This window comes from Ixodes scapularis, unplaced genomic scaffold (genome assembly GCF_016920785.2).
Source record: "Ixodes scapularis isolate PalLabHiFi unplaced genomic scaffold, ASM1692078v2 PGA_scaffold1__304_contigs__length_218370807, whole genome shotgun sequence".
NCBI classification, from domain to species: Eukaryota; Metazoa; Arthropoda; class Arachnida; order Ixodida; family Ixodidae; genus Ixodes; species Ixodes scapularis.
The window spans coordinates 188521973-188543894 of NW_024609846.1; the positions used below are offsets into that span (position 1 = coordinate 188521973).

General features: G+C 44.0%; 1 protein-coding gene across 1 annotated transcript in view; it reads left to right on the plus strand.

Annotated features, from left to right (window-relative positions):
- Positions 1-21661, plus strand: part of LOC120840960 (neuronal acetylcholine receptor subunit alpha-7-like) — a 122631-nt gene extending 100970 nt beyond the window's left edge. Inside the window, exons 6-9 of the mRNA XM_040211770.1 lie at positions 1458-1653; positions 15401-15487; positions 21413-21522; positions 21641-21661. Coding sequence (XP_040067704.1) covers positions 1458-1653; positions 15401-15487; positions 21413-21522; positions 21641-21661 — 414 coding nt within the window. The remainder of the gene's footprint in view (positions 1-1457; positions 1654-15400; positions 15488-21412; positions 21523-21640) is intronic.
- The last annotated feature ends 261 nt before the right edge of the window (positions 21662-21922 follow it).

Here is a 21922-nt window from a genome sequence, read left to right on the forward strand (position 1 = left end):
AGGACCTGTGACCCGGTGCTCTATGAAGTGTGTTTACAAAACATCGTCATTTTGTTTTTGTTTTTCAATCTTCTGACCTCAAAATTCGGAGCGTTTTGGGTATATTCGAACTGACAGATAAGTTACCGGCGAAAGTGTTTTTCCTGTTTTTCTTTCAGATTTGTCCCAAAACACGGACATCTATAGCTATATCTCAGCTCACTCTATTAAAACAATATCTCCTCTAAGCACCATATAAGCATCCGACGTTTCGCTAAAAGTAAGGTTCGGGAAAGTACCTAAAAAGTACTTGAATTAAAGTACAAAGTTCATCAAGTAATGTAGTAAGTACACCGGGCACGATGTACTTTAGCTAAAGTACTATATATGCAATGTGTTTTCAAAGTAGACTACAAGAACTTTTAGTAATATCTGTGTTTAGTTCTCTTCCTATTTTTTTCCCGCTAAATGAATACTTAAAACAGTAAGCTCGTTACCGCTATTATTTTATGATGCCCGTTCATTTTCCTGTGCATTGTTTTTAAACGGGTATGCATTGCTACATCGGTTAATCGGGGGTGCATCAGTCATTTTCGGAAATGGCAAATATTAGATAACATCAAGTAGCCACAGTGTAGATATTTTGCTCTCGTTGACGAACAGTTGGACTCAATAAACTTGTAAGGCGCTTACCTGTTCACGAAGCATCATAGTCTGTGATTCAAAAACAATACAAAAGTCTTGGAATGTACTTTGAAGCCGGTAGTTGTGCTTTCCTAAACAAATGCACCGTAAACATGCTTAAATTGAAGTACAAGTGCATACTCTGAAGTTAGACTTTAAGAAAAGTACAATTTTTCTTTTTCTAAGAGTAATTAAAATATTACTTTACGTGCAAGGTACTTCACGTACTTCCCAACATTGGCTAAAAGTCTGAATAGGTTTATCACAGTGAGCGACTGGAAGGCGTTTTTGCATTTAAGCTATATACTTTGTTCACGAGACTGTGCACCCCCCCCCCCCCCCTCCAAGGGCTGGATACAAAATCATAATGGCAAAGTCACAATCACACCCAAATTAATATTACTCGCCCAAATTGTTCTTATTACCGTGTTCAGCACCGTTGATTACCCCCTGATAAAAGCTTCTGCATTTTTATTGAGCAGAAAGGAAGAGGTGGACGGCACTGCCACGTATTTCCTACTTAACCGAACACCTGCAGAGGAACATACCATTTCTCAACCCGAGTTATAAAGAATAAGCACAAAGAGGTGCCCTCATCTCACTCTGTTCCGGCACTAACGAACTGCGACTTGAGTCAATGAGAACATCCTGCCAATTGTACTCCCCTTTGAAGGGCCCCTAGGCTCGTGTTCCTGATTGCGTTTCTCTTCCTTTTTTTTTCCTACTCTTCGCCTCTTCCCTTTCTTCCCCTCCCCTGGCGACTGCACCCTGGGGGCCCTCGGCGTGACGCCGCGGCCGTGCCGGGTATCCGTAACGAGAAAGAGTATGCCTGCTGTCCGGAGCAGTACATCGACATCACGTACACGATACACATCCGGAGGCGGACTCTGTACTACGGCTTCAATCTCATCATCCCCTGCGTGCTCGTCTCCTCCATGACCCTCCTCGGGTTCACCCTGCCTCCCGACACTGGAGAGAGGCTCACCCTGGGTAAGTTCCCACTTTTCCTTCCTCCCCTACTTTTGGTGGGAGCGGAAATTCGTCGTTGTCGACTGGTTTCGCGGTTCACTGACGGTTAAGCTTCCCAGATTTTCGCTAAGGCAACTGTGCTTATAATCATAAACAGCAAAATATATGGAAGGTAAAATATAAATGGGTACTGGATTAACGCCTCCTTGACAAAAACACAAAAATGAGATTATTGTAAAAAAAAGGATTTCAGTTAATTAGTGTAAAAGGGTGGTAAAAAAAGCCTTCGTATATCTGGTTCTTCCAGCCAGCGTTTCTTTAGATTCCTTAAAGAAACAGCAGCGGCCAATCTGCACACTCCAAGGAACATCACAAGACGTCGCAGTGTCAGTAACCGTGGGCTGCGAAGTCATGGAGTGATGTCACGCCACGCTACGGGAGTGCGTTACGTCAGGTTACGTAACGTAACTTCACGTGACGCCACCACTTCACACAGTGATGTTAGGCTGCCATACTGCACAGATCTGCGTATAGTATATCGGCAATACATTTTGCATACCGGAGCTCTTATCCGGGAGATCAAAGGAGCGCAATCATTTTTAAGGCTTCTGTTTCTTGGACCAAAGCTCTCTTTTATACGAAATTGCTAATGTGAAGTCAACCTTGGTGTGTGTGTATGGACTGGCACTTACATATAATCAACTAACAATACTGACCACATTTCATCAGAAAAATCAATTTTTCCCAAAACAGCCTTCGGCCTGAGCCTTTTTTCACAATCTCCCAGTGTAAGATATAAAAATGTAAATTAGGCTCACACTACTCATATAAAATTTCACATTTGTCTGCCAAGCAATATGCCTTGGAGGTATAAGTTTTTCGACCAAATTGAACTGCTCTTCGAATGTCTTTTACTGCTCTTTCAAACAAAGTTCAGCCAGCGATTCCAAGAACTTAAATTGAAAACGTATGAATCCTACGTGCCTAATAAAATCAGATATGCTTAGAGAAACCAGCGACCAAATGAAGCTACAGAGCTGCAATACTTTCCGGCCACATTATTATTTTTTTTTTGCCTCAAGGATCGTTTGTGATTTCAACGTGCTTTAAATGAAAACATTATTTCACATAAAAATAAAAAAAGCAAATGATCCTTTCTTAGTAAGGATAAAATGAAACCACGAAACTTCCAGCTAAGAAAAAAAAAAAAAAAGCGAGGAGGAGACTATAAAGTAAGATAAAAAAAAGGCGCTTTTGTGCTCACATCAAAACCACGCGCGCTCAAAAAACTTTCTTGCTCCAGAAAGCCTTTCCCAATCCACGACCAAAGCTGAACCTTTTAAAGCATCGATAGGCAAACAGCGCGGCAAATACATATGGCTTAAATCAACACAGTTCCGCGTGCATACCAAGCAAGTCAGGATCCGTTAAAACCAAGTGCTCCACCCCACCCCCCGTCAGCGCCCCCTTTAGGTCACAATGTGCAGCAAAAAAATAAAGACGGGCGCGTATCTTCCAGATCTTCAATACGAACGCTCGAAAGAGACGTGAAGTGTAACGAAGCTAAGCGAAAAAGCGCCAGGCGAGTAAAGATGCATTTTCAATTTCCTGAATACATTCCGCGCTCGGGGGATCCTCACCAACGCCTTCGATATCTTGTGCTTAGAGTTGACTTGAACTGGTGGAGAAACAACGCGCGTTGCGTATTCACCTTTTTCTTTAAAGGGATGTTTTTTTTATTTATTTTTTGTATCCTGACTTTGCGACTTTAATGTTTCGTGATGTGCAAAAAAAAAAAAAATTACGTCCATACCTTAGCCCACAAAAGAAAAGAAATCTCGACGCAGTTCGATACCCCTGAACGCAGGGAAACAAATGATTACAATACGAGACGAGGCTTGCAACTGAGACTAGAAGAAAACCGTAGCTCTATCCGGATTCCAAGCCTTTCCAGGGGAACATTCAAAGATTTAGGTTATTACGTTAAAATGTGGTACTCTAAGAACTGCTAATACGAAACAATTTATAAAGAGATAATTATATAATTGATAACGCGACGTCACAGTACACGACAGAACGGTACGGTCAGAGGAACAAGAATCTACAGGCACCTTGGTCAGTCGCTTTGTTATTTTGGCGACGTAACATTTTTAGCTTTTTGCTACATGTACCCTTTTTGGTTTCCTTTAGATTGTATTGTGCAGATTTCTTGTGTTCAATTGTTGTATTTTCGCCTAATAAAACATCTGAGCATCGTAAAAAATAGTATCTGGGAGCTTAATTCCTGAACGTATTCGCACCGCAGATTGCTGTACTTGGAGCGAAAACTCACGCTACAGGACCAAGGCATCTTGAGATCAATCACCACCCCTGTCCATTTAAATCTTAATGAGAATCGTTCCGGCGTGCGGTGCTGCGATCACTTATGCATGAGTACACGCCGAAGACTCCAGAGTAGCAGTCGTACTGCACTGGCTAATTGTATTTCCTACAGCGTGGACCATTGTCGTCATACATGCACAGACCGACCTCGCGTTCTCCAAACAAACAACACTTTAGTTTCTCTGCTTTGTTATCGAGGAGCGCATTGTGTGCTCTGGGATTGCGGTTGACCGACAAGAATTTATATGAGTTTCTTTTATTTTTTTTTTTTGCATTTAATACATACATATTAAATGTAACGTGGAGAAGTCTGTCAGCCATAAGCTACAACTCCAACAAATCAGCATTAAATTTCAAGCGTGAGATTATAACCCACGAAATACCTTAAAACGTTTTCTTTCTTTTTATCAGACTTCAATATCAATGTCGATGACTCTAAACATTCATCTATCTGGGCAACAACACTTCGGAGCAATCGAAAAGTCACTCTAGCAAAGCCTAGGACCAAAAATAGACAATAAAAAACAAAACTTAGAAGAATACAGAAACTGACAAAGGCTTGACGGCAAACATCGAAAGGCCATCAAGTCTTGACGAAGTCTCCAAATCTGTTGGCCGATCCCAAAAGCGTAGCAACAGCTGGTCGGTCCGAACTGGGAGGAGTCGTAAAAAAGGAGTGGAGCAGACAACAAAAAGACCTGGCTTTTTCTATAAAGCTAAATGAACCCAAGATCACACAAAGAAGGCAGAGAGGTGATCCGGCAGAGCTCCGTTTATCGACCACTCTCTCTCGTTCACCTGACTCGTGGATTTCAGGGGGTTAGGAGGTTTTGGAGAAACGTCGAATGGCGGAGCCGCTGCACTCGAGTATAAACCGCTCAAGGCGTTTTCTTGTTGCCACACACAAAAAAAGAGAGAGTTCCTCCGTAATTGCGTGAGAACTGACGAACGAGTTGGACGTCACGCAGCTAAACTCCCAACGATGAAGGTCCGAACAAAGAGAACAGAGTAGGATTCTAGATCGAGATGCTTACGAAGGTATATCTATAGTTTTTATATTCCGTTTAAACTAAGAGACCGGCCGCCAGCCAAATGCTACACTCAAAAAAAGTCTGTGCGTCTACTTTCACGCACAACACTCGGAGAGCCTATCACCTCAACTTACGGAGACAGCTCAGCGAATGACGATGCCGAAACATAAGTTTAGACCAAAAAAACAGTCTTAGTTGTGACATTAAGCAATGCAAAACGTCACGCTTGCGTTGCTTAATGTCACAACTCAGACTGCTTTTTTTGGTCTAAACATATGTTTCGGCATCGTCATTCGCTGACCTGCCTCCGTAAGTTGAGCTGATTGGCTCTCGGAGTGCTGTGCGTGAAAGTAGACGCACAGACTTTTTTTTAGAGTGTAGCATCCGAGAGGAGCTAATCAAGTAGCGCCAAAAGTGCGCCATCATGGCGACGTCGGCCTACCAATCACGCTCAAAGAAAAAAACTTGTGGGGTCATGCGGTTTTTACTGCACGTAATTGATTTGATCTGGGATAGCAAACTCACAAAAACAAAGAGTAACGAGCCACATGAATCTCATTATCACCTCGCAGCCAATGGGATTGCAGCATTATACCCAATAAGAACGCCGACGGACCAATCACAGAGCAAGAAGCGTGATTAACATAAGAAACCGCTCCCTTCTTCTTTCATAAGCTGTCAGTGACTAAATATTTTTTTTTTCCTATTCAGGTGTGGACAAGCGGTACTACGGGTTATAATATCGACGCGTTCTGTCTCTTCGCTGAAAATGTCCCGTTCTATTCTCGTTCTTTTTTTTTTTTTTCGTGCATCAAATCTATAAAATTATTGATTGGCCGCTTAAAAAGGCACATCATTGAGGGCGGATGTCCAGGATTCGGCTGAGTCATAAGGTTTTTTTTTTTTATGAGGAGGCTAAGGATGCCATTAATACATGATTTTAAAAATATCCGCTAATGGGCGCGGTCGTAAAGCGCAGCTTTTGTTAATTTAATGGCCTTCCGGGGCACGTATCGCGTTTCGGGTGCTTTTAATCCCTAGAATAGTTCTCGTGTTTCGTCGCCAATTATCACGCCACTCCTATTACTACCTCTCGTTCCCTGGTCTGCAAGATACAATGTCCCTGAGAAGATATCATTTTAATGAGTAAGATTCGGAATAGACAAAATCAAAAGCGGGTGAAAACAAAATTTTGGCGTTCCCGTGGTGATGCCATTGTCGCGATAGTCTCAAACAACGCGTATTATAGGCGTTGTTTGAGACTGGGGCTACTAAAAAGTAGCCACAGAAAGTAGGCTGTACGGATTTTTTAGTTTTACTTCCCCAAGATCTCAAGATCCTCAAGAAAGATGCTGTAAGTGTTGGCACGAGCGATGTCTAAATGCCGTTATAACCATTACAGTCAACTCAAGCTAAATTAAAATAAAAAAAAATTCTGTAATAACTTTTTTTTTTAATTTTTACTTTTATAAAAAACAAAAAAATATCACAATCATGTGTATGACATACCATCGAAATTTTGAAGACTTCCCAGAGAAATTAGCAGCGGCGCAAAGAGACACCGAAGAGCACTTTGACATAATCAGTTGTTAAACATAAAACTTAGGGTTTAACACTCTCCATGTAAATATATTTAATGGGACGCTGACAAGGAAAAAATATTTCCGAGAAAAGTTACATTCTTTTTTTTTTCACCTTTATTTTACCGTATGTTTAAGCGAACATCGGTCATACTTTTCCCACGAAAACTGCCCTGAGAAGAAAAAAACGATCGGTGCTTTATTCGTCACTGTTTAGTGTGGTGCATAGACTTTCAGACAAATGAAATTTTTAATTATCACTGTATACTGTGAGGACTACGACCGGGCGTCGGCCAGGCGAGGCGTAAGGCGATGAGGCGAGGGTGGGGCCAAACAATCGAATAAAGGTTTATTAACTGGCAATAACTAAGAAAAGGAACGAGGCGCTGACGCGCCACATGGCTTGGTCGCGCCAAAACAGAGAGCAGGCCGGAACACTTGTTCGGCCAGGCTTGACGGTAAGGGTTAAAAGAGCGGGCCGTGGTAGGTGGCGCTAGTAGCTCGCTCACATCCGGCCCCTTTTTAACAAGACCAAGTCCCTTTGGTCTGCACAGCACAAAAATCTTCAATCTGATAAGTAATAGTCCGCCAGGTAGTCGGGTGGTCGTCTTGCTCGTTGGGGTCTAGAAGGGCTAAGTCCAGGGGATGGAAGCTCGGGGTCAACACTGGCTGTTGGACAGGCAGGCAAGACGCTCCCAAGGGCATCTGGAGAACTGGCAGCTTCAGGGACGGAGGCGGTCTGGTCGTTCATGAGGTAGGGTTCGACATATGGTGGGATGTACGGCTTCAGTTGGGAGACATGGACCAACCGTTCACGGATCCGATTGTGGGGCCCTTGTCCTGTGATATGGGACACCACGAATGTCACCGGGGTCTTCTGGTCAATGATCTGGTAGACTCCTTTGAACTTAGGGGCTAGCTTCTTTGTGCCGTCAGTAATGGGCTCCTGGCGTCGAACCCATACAAACTGACCGATGCGGAAGGAATGATATCTGTGAGCTTGGTCGTAGGCTGCCTTGCGTTTTTCTTGGGCCTCTTCGGTGTTGCTGGCAGCGGTACTGCGGTGCTCCGACAGCGTTAGGAGGCGATCTTGAAGAGTTTTGGCTTCAACGGGACGATGACATTGGCGGGGGAGCTTTGGAACATACCCAAAAAGGAGTTCAAATGGGGAAAAACGAGTGCTTGCACTATAGGTGCAGTTGACAGCAAACGCAGCTTCTTCGAGCTTCTTGTCCCAGGATGACGGGTCCTTTGTGCACAGCTTACGAAGCACTGCAACTAAAGTCCCGTTACTTCTTTCAACGAGGCCGTTACTGGCTGCTCGGTATGCAACCGAGTAGTGAATCCTCACACCATGTAAGTTCATGAACTGTGTGAACTGGTGGGATTCAAAGGCTGAACCATGGTCGCAGAGGCAGTCATCGGGACATCCAAACTTGAGGAACACGGACTGCAAGTGCGTCAGAACGTCCTTGGTTGAGGTCGAAGACAACACTGCTGGAACAATAAAACGGGTTCCAAAGTCAATCACGTTTAGTAAGTACTTCTTGGTGGGCGTTGCTGGCATCGAGACGTGGTCGATAGCGATCATCGCGAATGGAACATCCGAAATGGGCATCAGTCCCATTTTTCCCACTCCTTTAGACACAGGGCGATTGCTGCTCTGGCAGATCTGGCAGGCTGTCACATAACGGGCTACTGCGGCAGAGAGGTCTGGCCACCAGTTCCGTTCTCGTGCTTTGGCTAGTGTTCGAGCGATGTCCATGTGGCCTGCACCGTCGTGAACCAGTTCTAGTACTGCCTGACGCATCTTGGCAGGAACAACGATGGTTCGTACTCCTGTGGCCTCGTCGGTATAGTAGAGGACATCATCATTGACCACAAGGTGTGTGTGCCGCTGCTCTGAAGACGAAAGGCTACGACGCAGAGCTTGGCACTGTGGGTCTTCTGCTTGCATCGATGCCAATGTCTGTGGCTGATTGAGAACTGCTGCGGACAGCCGGAAAAGCATGTCAGCAACCACGTTTTGGCGACCAGGGTGATGCTTTACTGTAAATTCAAACTCGGTGAGATCCATCAACATGGTGGTGAAACGGCAAGAGGGTCGAATGTTTGTGGTGAGGCATGCAACAGTCCAGTTGTCAGTAAGGAGAGAGAATTTCTTCCCAAGTAAATAGTGGCGAAACTTGATGGTGACTGCCCAGTGCACGCCGATACACTCCCAAACGTTGCTGTGCAACTTCTTTTCGTCGGCAGTGAGTGCTCGACTTGCGTACTCAATGACAGTTTCCTTGCCTTGCTGTTTCTGGGAAAGCACAGCACCAACTACTGTTCCCGATGCATCTGTTGTCACAGTGGTTGGGGCGTCTGGATCGAAGTGACCAAGAAGAGGTGCCTCTGTCAGTGCCTTCCGGATCTTCTCGAAGGCGTCATCACAAGCGTGAGTCCAAGTGAACTCTTGAGACCGAATGATACTTTGGAGTGGTGCTGCAATTTTTGAGAAATCCTTGACAAAGCGACGGAAGAAGTTGGCCGTCTGGAGCCAGGGCAAAACAGCTTTGCTGTTCGTAGGGCGGGGGAATCGCAGAATCGCATCAACTTTGGCTGGGTCTGGATGCTTTCCATTCTTGCTCAGGATAAAACCGAGAAACTTGATGGCTTCCAGGGCAAACCTGCACTTTCCAGCGACACTTTGAATCCACTGGTGCGAAGGAGGCGAAAGACGTCGTCAAGGAGTTTCAGAAACTCGTCAAAAGTGGGAGCGAAGATCAGGACGTCTTCCAGGTAGACTCGCACGCCGCACTGTGATCAATATGGCTTCAAATCGGACAAGATGGAGTGCATGGCACGTTGAAACGTCGATGGCGCATTCTTAAGTCCAAAAGGCATACGAGTCCACATGAATGTTCCATGATGAGTCACAAAGGCCGTCTTCTCACGATCTTCCGAGCGGACACGAACCTGCCAGTATGCAAATTTCAGGTCAAGACAAGCGAAGTACGAAGAGTTTGCGATATCGTCCATGATATCGTCAGCGTGGGGGAGAGGTTGAATGACACTGATAGTCATCTTGTTGAGGGGCACATAGTTGACACAGAGACGTTTCTTTGTACCTCTGGTGACAACCACCACTGGGAAGGCCCATGGGCCCGTAGATGGGAGGATGATGCCCTGGCGAAGGAGCGATTTTGTCTGTTATTCGAGGAAACGACGGTCTTCAGCAGCATAGCGGTACGGAGACCGGCTATAGGGAGCTGCATCTGGAAGCAGATCTATCGCATGTTCCACGCCCTCGTACAAGCCAACATCGTCTTCCCCGTGGGCGAACACATCTGCATGCTTGGACAACAAGGTTGAGAGCTTCGTCTTCTGTGGGTCTAACAGATGGCTCCCTACTTGCGCTGCAGGCAGGGCTGGGTCAATGCAGACATCCACTGTTGGGGGCGCTGTGTGCTTGGGCTGTGGCTCGGCTGTCAATGCGGCCCACAAGGGCTGGTCTGGGCCTGGTAAAGGAAGCTGCTGTAGCCCCGCTGGGCTGTGGTGTCCATGGACACAGTGACGGAAAGCTGAAGCTTGCAGCATTACAGCATTTGCCATCCGAGGAAGCAACCGTTCATGGCACTGAATGCTTGTCCCAGTTGGGGCATGGTAGTTTTCGGTGGGGCTGGGTGGCTGGAAGATTAACTGTGCTTGGCTGGAGAAAAACTAGTCTTCACCCAAGATCACTGGGAGGGCGTTGCGGTCAAGGGCTGCGGCTTCGACAACTCCAGTGACTGGGCCAACGGAAATTTTCAGACAGATGGCACCAGCTGGGATAACTGACGTTCCTCCAACTACAATAAGGGGTGCTCGAGTCCAAGGTAGAAGGGGCACAGAGCTGACGAGCTCACGGGACAATAGTGTCACCTTGGATCCACTTTCAGGGAACGCATCAACTTGGCCAATACCTGCGATGGTGGCAGTCACAAGAGCACATTGCACTTGCGAACCATCAAGCGTCTCAGCAGGGCTGCTATGAAGTGCTGGCGCTTTGGGCAAAGTGGTTGTCGCAGCAGATGACTTGGATGGGCATTTGGACGCGAGATGTCCCTTTTGGCGACAGTGGAAACACACGGCTTCTTCCAAATTCTGCCCAGGACGAAAGGCTGCGACACCATACTTCTGTTATATGGCATCGTATCGAGCAGTCTGCTCTTCTGCAGAGAGGGATCTGGAGCGCTGCTGTCTTGATGTATAGTTGGGACGGGGTTGCAGCGGTGCACTCTTCTCGGAGGTTGACGGTGTCGAAGGTGCGCGGGGGCTTTGGTCTGTCTGGAATCCAGATATCTTGTCTGGTCGAGCTCGCTTGATGTGCAATGCAGCGTTGTCCAGGTCGGTAGCGATTGCAATAAACTCGTCGACCGTTGCGGGTCTCTGGGTGGCGATGGCGGAGACGAGGTGATCGTCACGAAGTCGTTGTAGAAGGTTTTCAATTCGTTGCTTGTCTGCCAGTTGGATGGGACTTCGAGCGAGGATTTGCAGTTTGGCGAATGTATACGCATGCCGAGTCTGGTTCTTTAACTGTAGACACTCGGTCAGCTTCACTTGCCATTCGATGAGCGTTAGGTCGTCGTTGAACTGTCTAGAAATGCTGCACGCCATGACGGCCAAGTAGGGAAAGCGTCGCCGCATGCGAGGTGCCAGTTTTTGGGGGTTCCGCGCAGTTTACCTTGGGCGATAGCGCGCAGGGCGTCGTCGTTCCAGGATGCGAGCTTTTGGGCTCGCTCCAATTCCTCAATCCAGCGACGTGAGGACAGCTGTTTTGAGTCGTCAAACACTGGGAGGGTTTGCGACAAGTCGGGTAGCGTTGTCAATTGGGTCGGTCTCAGGGCGAAGGACTCTTGCATTCGAGCCAAAATCCTAGTGTTCTGCTCAAGGCAGGTTGCCAAGGTTGCAACAAGATCGCTGGGGACTTGTGACGGAGGAGATGTAGCTTGCTGCTCAACTTGTAAAGTGCCAATGTCGTCGACAGATCGAACAACTTCGGGTTCCTTCGCACTTTCGCGGACGCGGATGTCCTGGATGATTCGATCAATTAACTCGGACTTGGTTCCAGAGGCGTCCAAGCCTCGGCGTTCGGCCTCGGAGCGTAAAAACGTACTTGTAAACGTCTCCAAGTCCTCTGGCGTCGCTTGATCCCATGAGATGAGCGGCATGGCGGTCGCGATGCGGTAATGGCGGAGGCAGGTTTGAGGTTCCAGGCGGGCAGGTAGCGACGTCGACTGCGCCAATTGTGAGGACTACGACCGGGCGTCGGCCAGGCGAGGCGTAAGGCGATGAGGCGAGGGCGGGGCCAAACAATCGAATAAAGGTTTATTAACTTTCAATAACTAAGAAAAGGAACGAGGCGCTGACGCGCCACATGGCTTGGTCGCGCCAAAAGAGAGAGCAGGCCGGAACACTTGTTCGGCCAGGCTTGACGGTAAGGGTTAAAAGAGCGGGCCGTGGTAGGTGGCACTAGTAGCTCGCTCACAATACTCACCTTTTTTTTTTTTTTTTTTGTTAGTAAATATCAACCTATGGCTCGAATTAGAAACTTGCTCAGTGTTACCGGAAACGACTTAATCAGTCAATTTTAGAAATACTTGAAGCGCGAGGAAGGCGTGGGGGTGAGGAAAAATTGCAGTGTGTGCTGCAGGAGCAAGGGTGGCGAAGCGAACGTGCGGGTGATGAGAAACAAAAAAATCATGCTAGGGCGTCAAAGTCGAATGCATTTTCAAGAACTAGAAACACAAGGCAGGCGCTACAAATATTGCTAAATTGACCGATTTCGTAGCTTTCGACGATTCTGCTAAGTTTCTAATTCGACCGATATGTTCATTTTTGGTAACAAAAAAGAAGCTAATCCTTCAAATATGATTATAACCTTGATTATCCTAAACACTTTGCACCTCAATAAACAGCCTTGTTGACATTCAGCCTCACTGCACGGATCTTATTTCTGTGCAATGCGCAGTTTTCACCCAAACAATAATTTGACCTATGTTCGGTTAAACACCCGGTATAATGTATGAGTGTCATGGCCTCTGGCAAAAAGTAGCTCAAAAGAGGCCTACATTGTATGGAACGAAAACATTGGTAGGCTTCCGTCTGCCCTAAACTAATTTAAAGGCTACATGTGGTGCATTTACGACATATTTAGTTTTTTTCGCTGATTTGCAAACTTACGGCAAAGCTCCTTGCGGAAGGTACTAACTTCCGCCTATACAATACGCAATTAAAATGCAGATGGTAGAGAAGATTGCATTTCAACATATAGTTATCGTTGAAGTAACTTAAGGTCCCGAACGAACGCCCACTTTCAAGATCTTGCCTGCCTCATACTTTTTCCTTTTTTTTTCACCATGGGTGCGCGCTTATTGGTGATTTTACGGTAGTAGTTCCACTACTATTTCCTTAGTCGTGAACTGTGAGGTTTGTGCTTGAGCAGGACAAAACAATAGAAGAGTCATTTCAAGTCATAGATGCTAATTATCCGTCTTAAGAATTCTTTATGATCGACTGGAACCCAACGGATCTGGACTTTGGAAATCGCATCAGTAAAGGTTCGTCCCTTGGTTGAATAGATGATGACTGCCCGGCGGTGTCTTGCGGGGCCAATCGTTTGATGAGCTTTGTTCGGTGGGTGATCAGAAGAGTGCGACAGATGCGGGAGGACTTCGTCTGAACTGTTTATTTAGACGTGACGAGCTATTGTACACAGTATATACAAAGCAAAGGGAATTCCCGTCCTCCAAATTAGTCCAAGTCCAAGCCAGAAAAAAGGGGCTTCTCTCTCCCCCGTCACGGACTTTTGAAGACGCTGACCCCCTCACTCTCGGGCGAGGATCAACCAATCATTTCAAAGCTTTGCTGGAGCCACGTGATATCGACCGTCCAATAGTTGGCAAGGGCGTCGGTACACATTCGTTAACTTGCCAACGGACTACAGCCTACAGCTCCGTAACTTCGTCCGTGCATCCCGTTGCAGACATAGCGGCGCCTCTCCGGAACCCCCAGGTTGAAACCCAAGAAGCCCCGTAGAATGCGCAAGCCTCCAGATTCAAAATAAAAAAACAACATCTCTTCCCGAGGGGTCATCCCGATGGGGGAGACACAGGAAGACGCTCTCCAGGGGGGCCGCGTCGGCAGAAAGGCCCACGCGGTCTCCCATTAGAAAAACAAAACTACACAAAACGACCGGGGAGGGAGCATCATACACGCCGCCGGACAAGGCGACCGTCGCCCGGCCGATTGAGAAACCAGCCGTCTTTCCCAGAACCCTTACAGCATCCAAATAGACGTAGGATGTATTTAGATGGTATGTTAATGAGGACTATTAGAAAGACAAGTTTTTCGGGGGGGGGGGGGGGGGGGGGGGGGACACTCTAGTCTCGATTTCTTGTTCAGCAGTATTAAAAGGTCACGGTTTAGTTTGGGCGATTTAAAAATACGTTGCTCGAGATTTCAACTCGTTTCCTTCTGAAGGTATCGCGCAGCTCGATAGGCGCAGCGGAAAAGTTCCGAATATTACATTAGGCACGTCGTAGTTTAAACTCCACTATATATATATATAGTCAGAAGGCCGGAGTCCGGCCGAAACATCAAAAAAAAAAATCGTCCGTTGTTGCTGTTTTCACCAAGGGTTTTTCCTTCTCAGTTATATACACACGCCTTCGGCCTCCCACCACCATGCCCGATATATATATATATATATATATATATATATATATATATATATATATATATATATATATATATATATATATATATGTCCTGTTTCGAACGCTGAGAAATTTACAAAATGCGACGCGGCAACACAAATAATCATAACGTTCCTGATACGGTGAACGATTGCAAAACAAGAAATAGCTGTTCTGAGGTCAGAGCATTCCCACGGAGATCGTTCAATGTCTACATCTCGTTCAGTATCCCACACACGCACGTAACAGCCGAATTCAGACGTAGCAATCCTCTCGTGCGGGGCACCGAGAGGCCCTTCGATTCCCGTGAGAGGTTGCGCATGTCCAACGCGACCGACTATTCTACCTCCAGAAAATTCCCGCGGGGACGTTCCATTTATGGTTAGGCTCAAAGGAAAATGAAATTCTGCTTTAGGAATACTTTTGTGCCACGTTTCGGTTTTCTAGACACTTGGCCGTTCCTAAATTTGCAAAGTGGGTTAGAAAACTTGTTTTAAACATACAAACTTCGTACACGAAGATAACTTGAGTGCTGCCGATTGAGACAGTCCCTCTAATCATGCAGAATATTCTACTACCATTATGTACCGCCACAGAGATTACTGTCTATATTCCGTTTCAAGCTAATTGAGAGCAGCCGAAGGTATACGAATAGATGAAACCAATCAAGCAGAGTCGAAAATGCACCGTCACGGCGCTTGTCGTTTTTGTGTGCTTGCGACCCGCTAAACCAATTAAGATTTAGTGCTTGGGATCGGCTAAACATATCAGAATTAGTGCTTGCGGCTGGCTAAACCAATCAGAAATTAGTGCTTGCGACCGGCTAAACTAATCAGGAATTAGTGCTCACGACCGGCTAAACTAATCAGGAATTAGTGCTTACGACCGGCTAAAGTAATCAGGAATTACTGCTTGCGACCGGCTCAACCAATCAAAAGAAAGCTAAAAACCACGGCGCGTTCACTGTTCGTGACTCGTTTAACCCGTCAGAGCAAAAGCACAAAGACGACGACAGTCATGTGATTTGACGGCAAGCCGTTACCCGCTTTTGCAGGGGTCACCATTCTTCTGTCGTTGATGGTCTTCGTGCTGATCATATCCGACAAAACGCCGGTCACGTCAGACGTCCTGCCTCTCTTAGGTGCGACTCAGTGTCGTCCTGTGAGCTTACGCGTTTAACTTTTTCTTTTTTTTTTTCTTTTTTCTTTTTGTTTGTTTGTTCTGGAGCGAAGTTTTGAGTGTATGCACTGTGCAGATCGTATCACGTATTTCGAGCCGAGTGTTCGCTCGCTGTATTAATTTTTTTTCTTGAGATATTTTTCACTTGTGACACTCCTGCCTGCGTCCTTCCCTTCCCTACATGCACTTTAAATCTGAATTACGATAAATTCGCGCCCGCACTAGAATAAACTATAATTCTAATTAATACGAGCTCCAAAAAAGTACATATTTCTACTTTCAATTATGACTCTAATTTTGAAGAGTTGTACTTATAATTTCAATTGTAACACTGCTTATGCATTTACTGTTTAGGTGCCGAGGTAGCATTCATGACTGTGTTGTAATAGCCAATGTCTACTTGACCTTTTCTTTTCGTGCTAATCTATGAGCTAAAAAAATATCTAATCGGCGGGTTATTTTCAGTGTAAATATCTATTTACGCTCGCAGGCGTACATAGTTTGCAGTGACACTTGGTGTGATTTTAGGGCACGTCATTTGATCTTCTATATACGTAAACGTTTGCTAAACTGCATGGTCCTAACCGTAAAATAAAATCTTTCCCATAACTTCCAAAGAAGGGATATACAAAAAATGGCAGTAAATAGCCATATTAGGCTAGTTACCTAAATTGAAAACAGTTTCTTAAAGAATTTCTTTAGTTTACTGGCTTTTATTAGAGCGCCATACTCCAAGCCATCCGTGGAATTTTTGTGGGGATAAGATACAAACTATGAATTAATGCCAAGAGCTCTTAAGTACTTACCAGTTCGATTTAAGTGCCTTATTTTGTTATTTTCATTCAAATGATTTGGCGTTCGGTTGAAAAGTGCAACAGTTTGTTTTAAATTTAATAATGAAAACTATGCCACTTTACACGGTAGAAAAAAGCTCACGGGTATTCATAGCAAAAGGTAAAGCGCGAGGTTAAATATCTATTGTCGCCTACCGCGCAATTTTTGGTACATCACTCTGCATTCGAAGAATTTAAGAAAATAATATGCAAGTTCCAAAATGTGCACAGAACATAAACCCAATACTTTCAAACTCGTGGCTCCATGTCGCTCTTTGACCAATTCCCATCCACTGCCCAGAAATTGCCGATTGAGGCGGACTAATAAATGCTCTCGATAATTTAATATAACCGAGGCGTTAGCATAAATGAACATGGTTACGTAAATCTAATATATTTGACTGACGTAACGAGAAAAATACCAACCTATCGAGTTAAAGCCCTTGGTTTTAAGAATTCACGCTTGGAGAGGTTCATTTAATGTAAACCAAGCTTTTCTGGCGTGCTTCGCTCACTTGTAAATTCCTGCTTTAAATTTATCTAAATTTCGACGACCTAATCCCACAAAACTTCTTTGAGAATTTTTTTTCTTATCCTTCAGCTGGATAGGTCGAAGTGTACGGCAGCCAACACGCCTTCAAGTCGATATTTGCTGCATGTACGCCTCTAGTAACTCTTGCGCTTGCCTCCGTGCCCAAACTTCCGCTGTAAACAAGGAAATATGATCCATAAAACTTGAGTACCACCAAAGTGCGTTATTAAACAACGATCGGTAACGCTTTTTTTTTTTATCTGCACTGTTTTTTTTTTGGCACGAGAAGTATCAATATAGGTTACTTTAAGTTCTTGCGTTGCGTCAAGAGTTAAAATATTTTTAAGCCCCAGTTTGTTTCTTAAACTTTACACTCGGGATAAAGTCCATGCTTATAGAAAATATGAAATTTATTTTGTATATATTTTTCGTTCCAGGAGATATGTATATAAACTTAGGTACGAAGTCGGTGTATAGTCAAAATTAACGTAGCCTCTCGAAGAAGAAATTATGCAATATAAAAATATTCGTATTACATTATTCAGCGAATCCAAAAATGCAGACTTATGTTGGAAAACAAATATGTGTTAATATAATTTAAATTCGTTGGAGCGAAAGACAAAAACGAATAGTTTAAAGCATATTTCATTGCTGGATCAGCCCTCATTTAAAACATTTGTTTTATAAGCATGTGTTATGACTTCCAAACAGTAATGATTTTCAATAGATAATTTACTTGGAGGAACCTTAAAATACGCATTTGTTTTCGTTTTTTTTTTAAAGCCAAATTTTTTATCTTTGTTTTATTACAATTGAAGTATTGTGTTCAAGGTATCTATTTGTCTTGCGATTTCAAGTTTGGCGGCAATCTACTGGTACGTTGATACATAGGATAAAAATACTAATCAAATACTATTTGTCACAAATAACCATAAATGTTCCCCCTTTTGCCAAACCATATAGCACGAAGACAATCAACAAATAAAAGAAATGGTTTTGTTTGGCTTTCTTAAGCTCCATTCAAAATCCTGCTCGTTAGTGCAACTTCCGTCACACTTGCCATTCATATTATGAATCCCTGGTCATAACGTGAAAGAATCGCAATACAAAATATTAAAAAGCAAGAACCATTGCTGGCAAGCTAAGCAACGCTGGGAATTGGACACAATTACCCTCTCATAAATAGATAAAAGAGGAGATGACTCAAATGGTTCTTATTTTTAACTAGGCTTAGCTTAAGCCAGCTCGCGTGTTTATTAATGTTATCATTATCATTTCGTAAACTCCTGGGAAGTCGGGTCAATTCGACCCTTCTAGTTTCTATTTTTCCCGGATGCAAAAGCACATGAGCGTTCCGCTCACGAAACTCGGTGTAGGAGCTTGATGTGACTCGCTTTTTTGTAACTTTGCAATTAAGTATCGACTTTCGCTCATTTAAACGAAGCTCTAAATAGTGTACCTAAACAACACGCTATGCACTGCTTTCCCGCCGCACAAGGTTCTCTGGCGTTTCTGCATGGGCTTTTTTGCACGCCTACTGTTGCTGTAATGCGCTTTTCCTCTGTTTCCCTCTCCATTATGGCGTGCCGTGTGTTTCCTTGTGTTTGCTCTGTCCTTGAGCTGCCAGAAGTGTATAAGACTGAGGTTCGATGTCAACCTGAGTAACCGCCTGAATTCACGGAGTTACGGGGTTATAGTCACTAGAGTTTAACAGTTATCGGCCCCGTGATTTTAAGTGTATATAAGTTGTTTTCCTCTACTTTACGAAACTGTTCTTAAAAACAGCTGTGAAAGATACAGCAATGTGAATTGCGCAGGGGCGTTATACGACCAAGAGGACATAATATAGAGAGATAATACTTAAGATAGGTATATCATATATACCTAAAAAAATTCTATTAGGGCAAATAATTTACGATTCTGAAAAAAAAAAAAAACTTGCTGAATGTCATCGAAAATCACTAAATCAGTAAACCTGAGAAGGATGCTAGGTGCGTGGGAGGTTCAGCGGTGCGCCAACGTTACCACTCGGGTAACTGTCGGGATGCTTGTGGTGAGTAAACCGTGCGGGCGCACATTCGCCCCAGTAGCGTTGCACCTGTTGCACGTGTGATGACTTTCGTGGTACCAACACGCTTCCCAACCGCTTCAAATCTTGCTGGAATATACTCTAGTCGTTTTCGATGACGCTCAGAAATTTTCTCATCGGAACATTATATTTGTCTCCAATAATTCGGAGGTTAAATAAGGAAAGTTAATTAAATACCCGACTTATCATGCCGAATATTTCCCTATATAATGTTCACCAGGTCCAATAACTTACCTGCGCAAACCGCATTAATGCAGTTTCATGGCGCTTTTTGTTTGTTGTACACAAGTGTGTAAGATATAAAATTAAAAAAAAACACTGTATAGGCCCCATATATAGACATCACTTTTTAGTAGATTGTTATTGCATGTCTATGGCAGGCTTTGACAATATTTGATGATGACTTAATTTATTAGAGCCGGGCAAGTGCGCTACAAATTTTATATAGACCTGCAATGAAGTGCATAATTATGTTTGTCCCGGGTGTAAATGATAGCATATCAATAAAAGTCCCGCGCGTCTATTTTCCCACATATCATTCAATAAGCTAATCGCCGTGAGTTACTGATACATCTGCGTTACGTGTTTTTGTAGAGCTAGTTTGTTCATACTTGTTAATGCGGATGGCTAAACTTTAATGAAACGAATGTAAATCTCTGTGTAAATACTGCGGTGATTGTGTCCACTAGTTTACTATAACACAATTCATAGAATTAGGAGACTGAAAAGAATGAGCTTTGTCAATGACATGGCATGAAACATGTTCAGACATAGAAATCAATTTGGCGTTCTGACGTGGAACGCTGATGCGTTATGCTCACGCAAACTTAACTTTTCGGTCTCGACATAAATATTTTTGTTCTTGTCATTCGCCCAACTTCTTGGCATAAGGCGATAGTTGCTGCCATTCTAGCTCGATACGCAAAAAGAAGAGACGACAGCGGACATTTTCGAGTGCAAATGCGAGAAAATCGACCTACGGGAAATTTGAAAGATGTAAAAGGCATAGCTGTATACTGGCGGCCAGCTATAATATGCAGTCAGAATCTCAACTACCATTCTATGCAAAGTTCGGTTTCAAACGGCTAGTGTTCTTTTTTTTCGTCTGCATGGTAAAATTGAGGATTGTAATGAACACAAAAGAACTGTAATAAAATACAAAACAAATAGCTTGTATAGTCTGTGGAGATATGTTATAAAACGCTCAAGATGTTGTTTTTGGTTTCATTTTAGGTTTCTTTTACTCGGAATGACTTTGAAATGCCAGCCATTAATTAAGTATTCTTGCACAGTACAATGTACAATAATGCTTAATTAGTGGTTGGCACTTCAAATTCATCCCCATCAAGTGGCAACAGCTTTGTGGTATATGGCTGCATCCTAACATTTGATTAATACTAAATTCCGTTGAACTATTGCCCGCAAACTAGAACCAAGTTGTCAAAGGTCACGTACTCCTTGTAGAACTCTCTGAGAACTCTGGAGGGTCTGCTTACCAGCAAAGCACTTTGAAGAGCACATTGGCGCAATTCACGTAGGGGGCTCGCCGAATTATGGAAATAAATTGTGTCTAGATCTAAAAAAAAAAAAATGAAAAGCGGTCTACTATGAGGCAACGAGTTTCACTTGAGTACGTAATGCAGAATGTGCAGAGTGTTTTTTTTTTCTTCTTTGAGGAAGGATGGTAAAGGGGGTTGAACATGTTTTTAGCCCTGTCATTTTCCGAGTTCCCTTCGTAGATTACCAGCGATTGGCTCTCCCAGTGCTTGAAGGGGGAGTAGAGTCACCCGAGTTTATAGTGTGAAGGGTACCCGACTTCACATCTGCGTTTTAAGATCAGCTGATTCACACATTCTAGAACATTTCAGTGTCGCTGGCATGCAACAAACAAACGTGTTGGTCGCTAAAAAATAATGCCGAAAAGTAACAGCGTCCTTATTTTTTTTAAATTTTATATGCATATATGAGAGTAGCGTTCCTTCCGTCTTAACAGATGGGATTAAACCCACCCTCGTGCACTAATATGAACGCCGAGGCGACATTCGCAAAAAAACATTACGCAGCGTCACAGTTAACCACAATCTGTGGCTAGAGTTGTCGCTGAAAAAAACATATAGCTAGAATTTTTATCTCTGATACCGCTGGGAGAAAGAAGCCTCGTTTTAAGGAGCAAACGTTACGTCTCGTGGGACCATGTAAGGCAACTTACGTACTGAACAATTTCGCTAAAACTGGACAACGATTGTAACCATACGGTAGTGCAGTTGTCTTGGGCGAAGTGCGGTTCCAACTCTGTTGTCTCCATAAAGTTCGCGATGTGTCCGAGGTATTTGTAAGCATATACTATAGACTGGGGGTAGATAGAACTGTTTGCGTTTTGTGCGTATGATTACAAAATATAATCTAACAGTGGTTTTATTCGCTCGCGTACAGGAACTTATTTCGCGTGCATCATGATCATGGTAGCGTTCTCTGTGGTCATGACAGTGCTGGTGCTCAACTACCATCATGGAAATCAAGAAACAACCAAAATGCCTGCTGTGGTAAGTTCTAAAATACTGGTTCTCCTAAATTGGTCGCTACATCACATTTAAAAAAAAGGTACACGGGTTACATTGTACGAGCAACGTATAGCCTATTTAAGAAATGAATGATGTCCAGCGGAAGACCTTTCAAGATTGACCGTGCCTCACTGAGAGTCCTGAAATTATTACCTAAATGAAGAACATAGCGTAGCTGATGGTACCGACAAAATCACTGCAAAAAAACAGATGTGTTATGAACGAGGGCTTTCATAAAACGAAAACGTATCCAAAGCCCTTGTGACCATCTCAGCAATTTTTAATAAAAAAATAATCCGTCACTTTGGCAGTGTGCTCAAATCACCTGCGGGGTGCCCGCTATCTAATAATTTTCCAGTGGTGAAGTCTTCAGTGAATTATC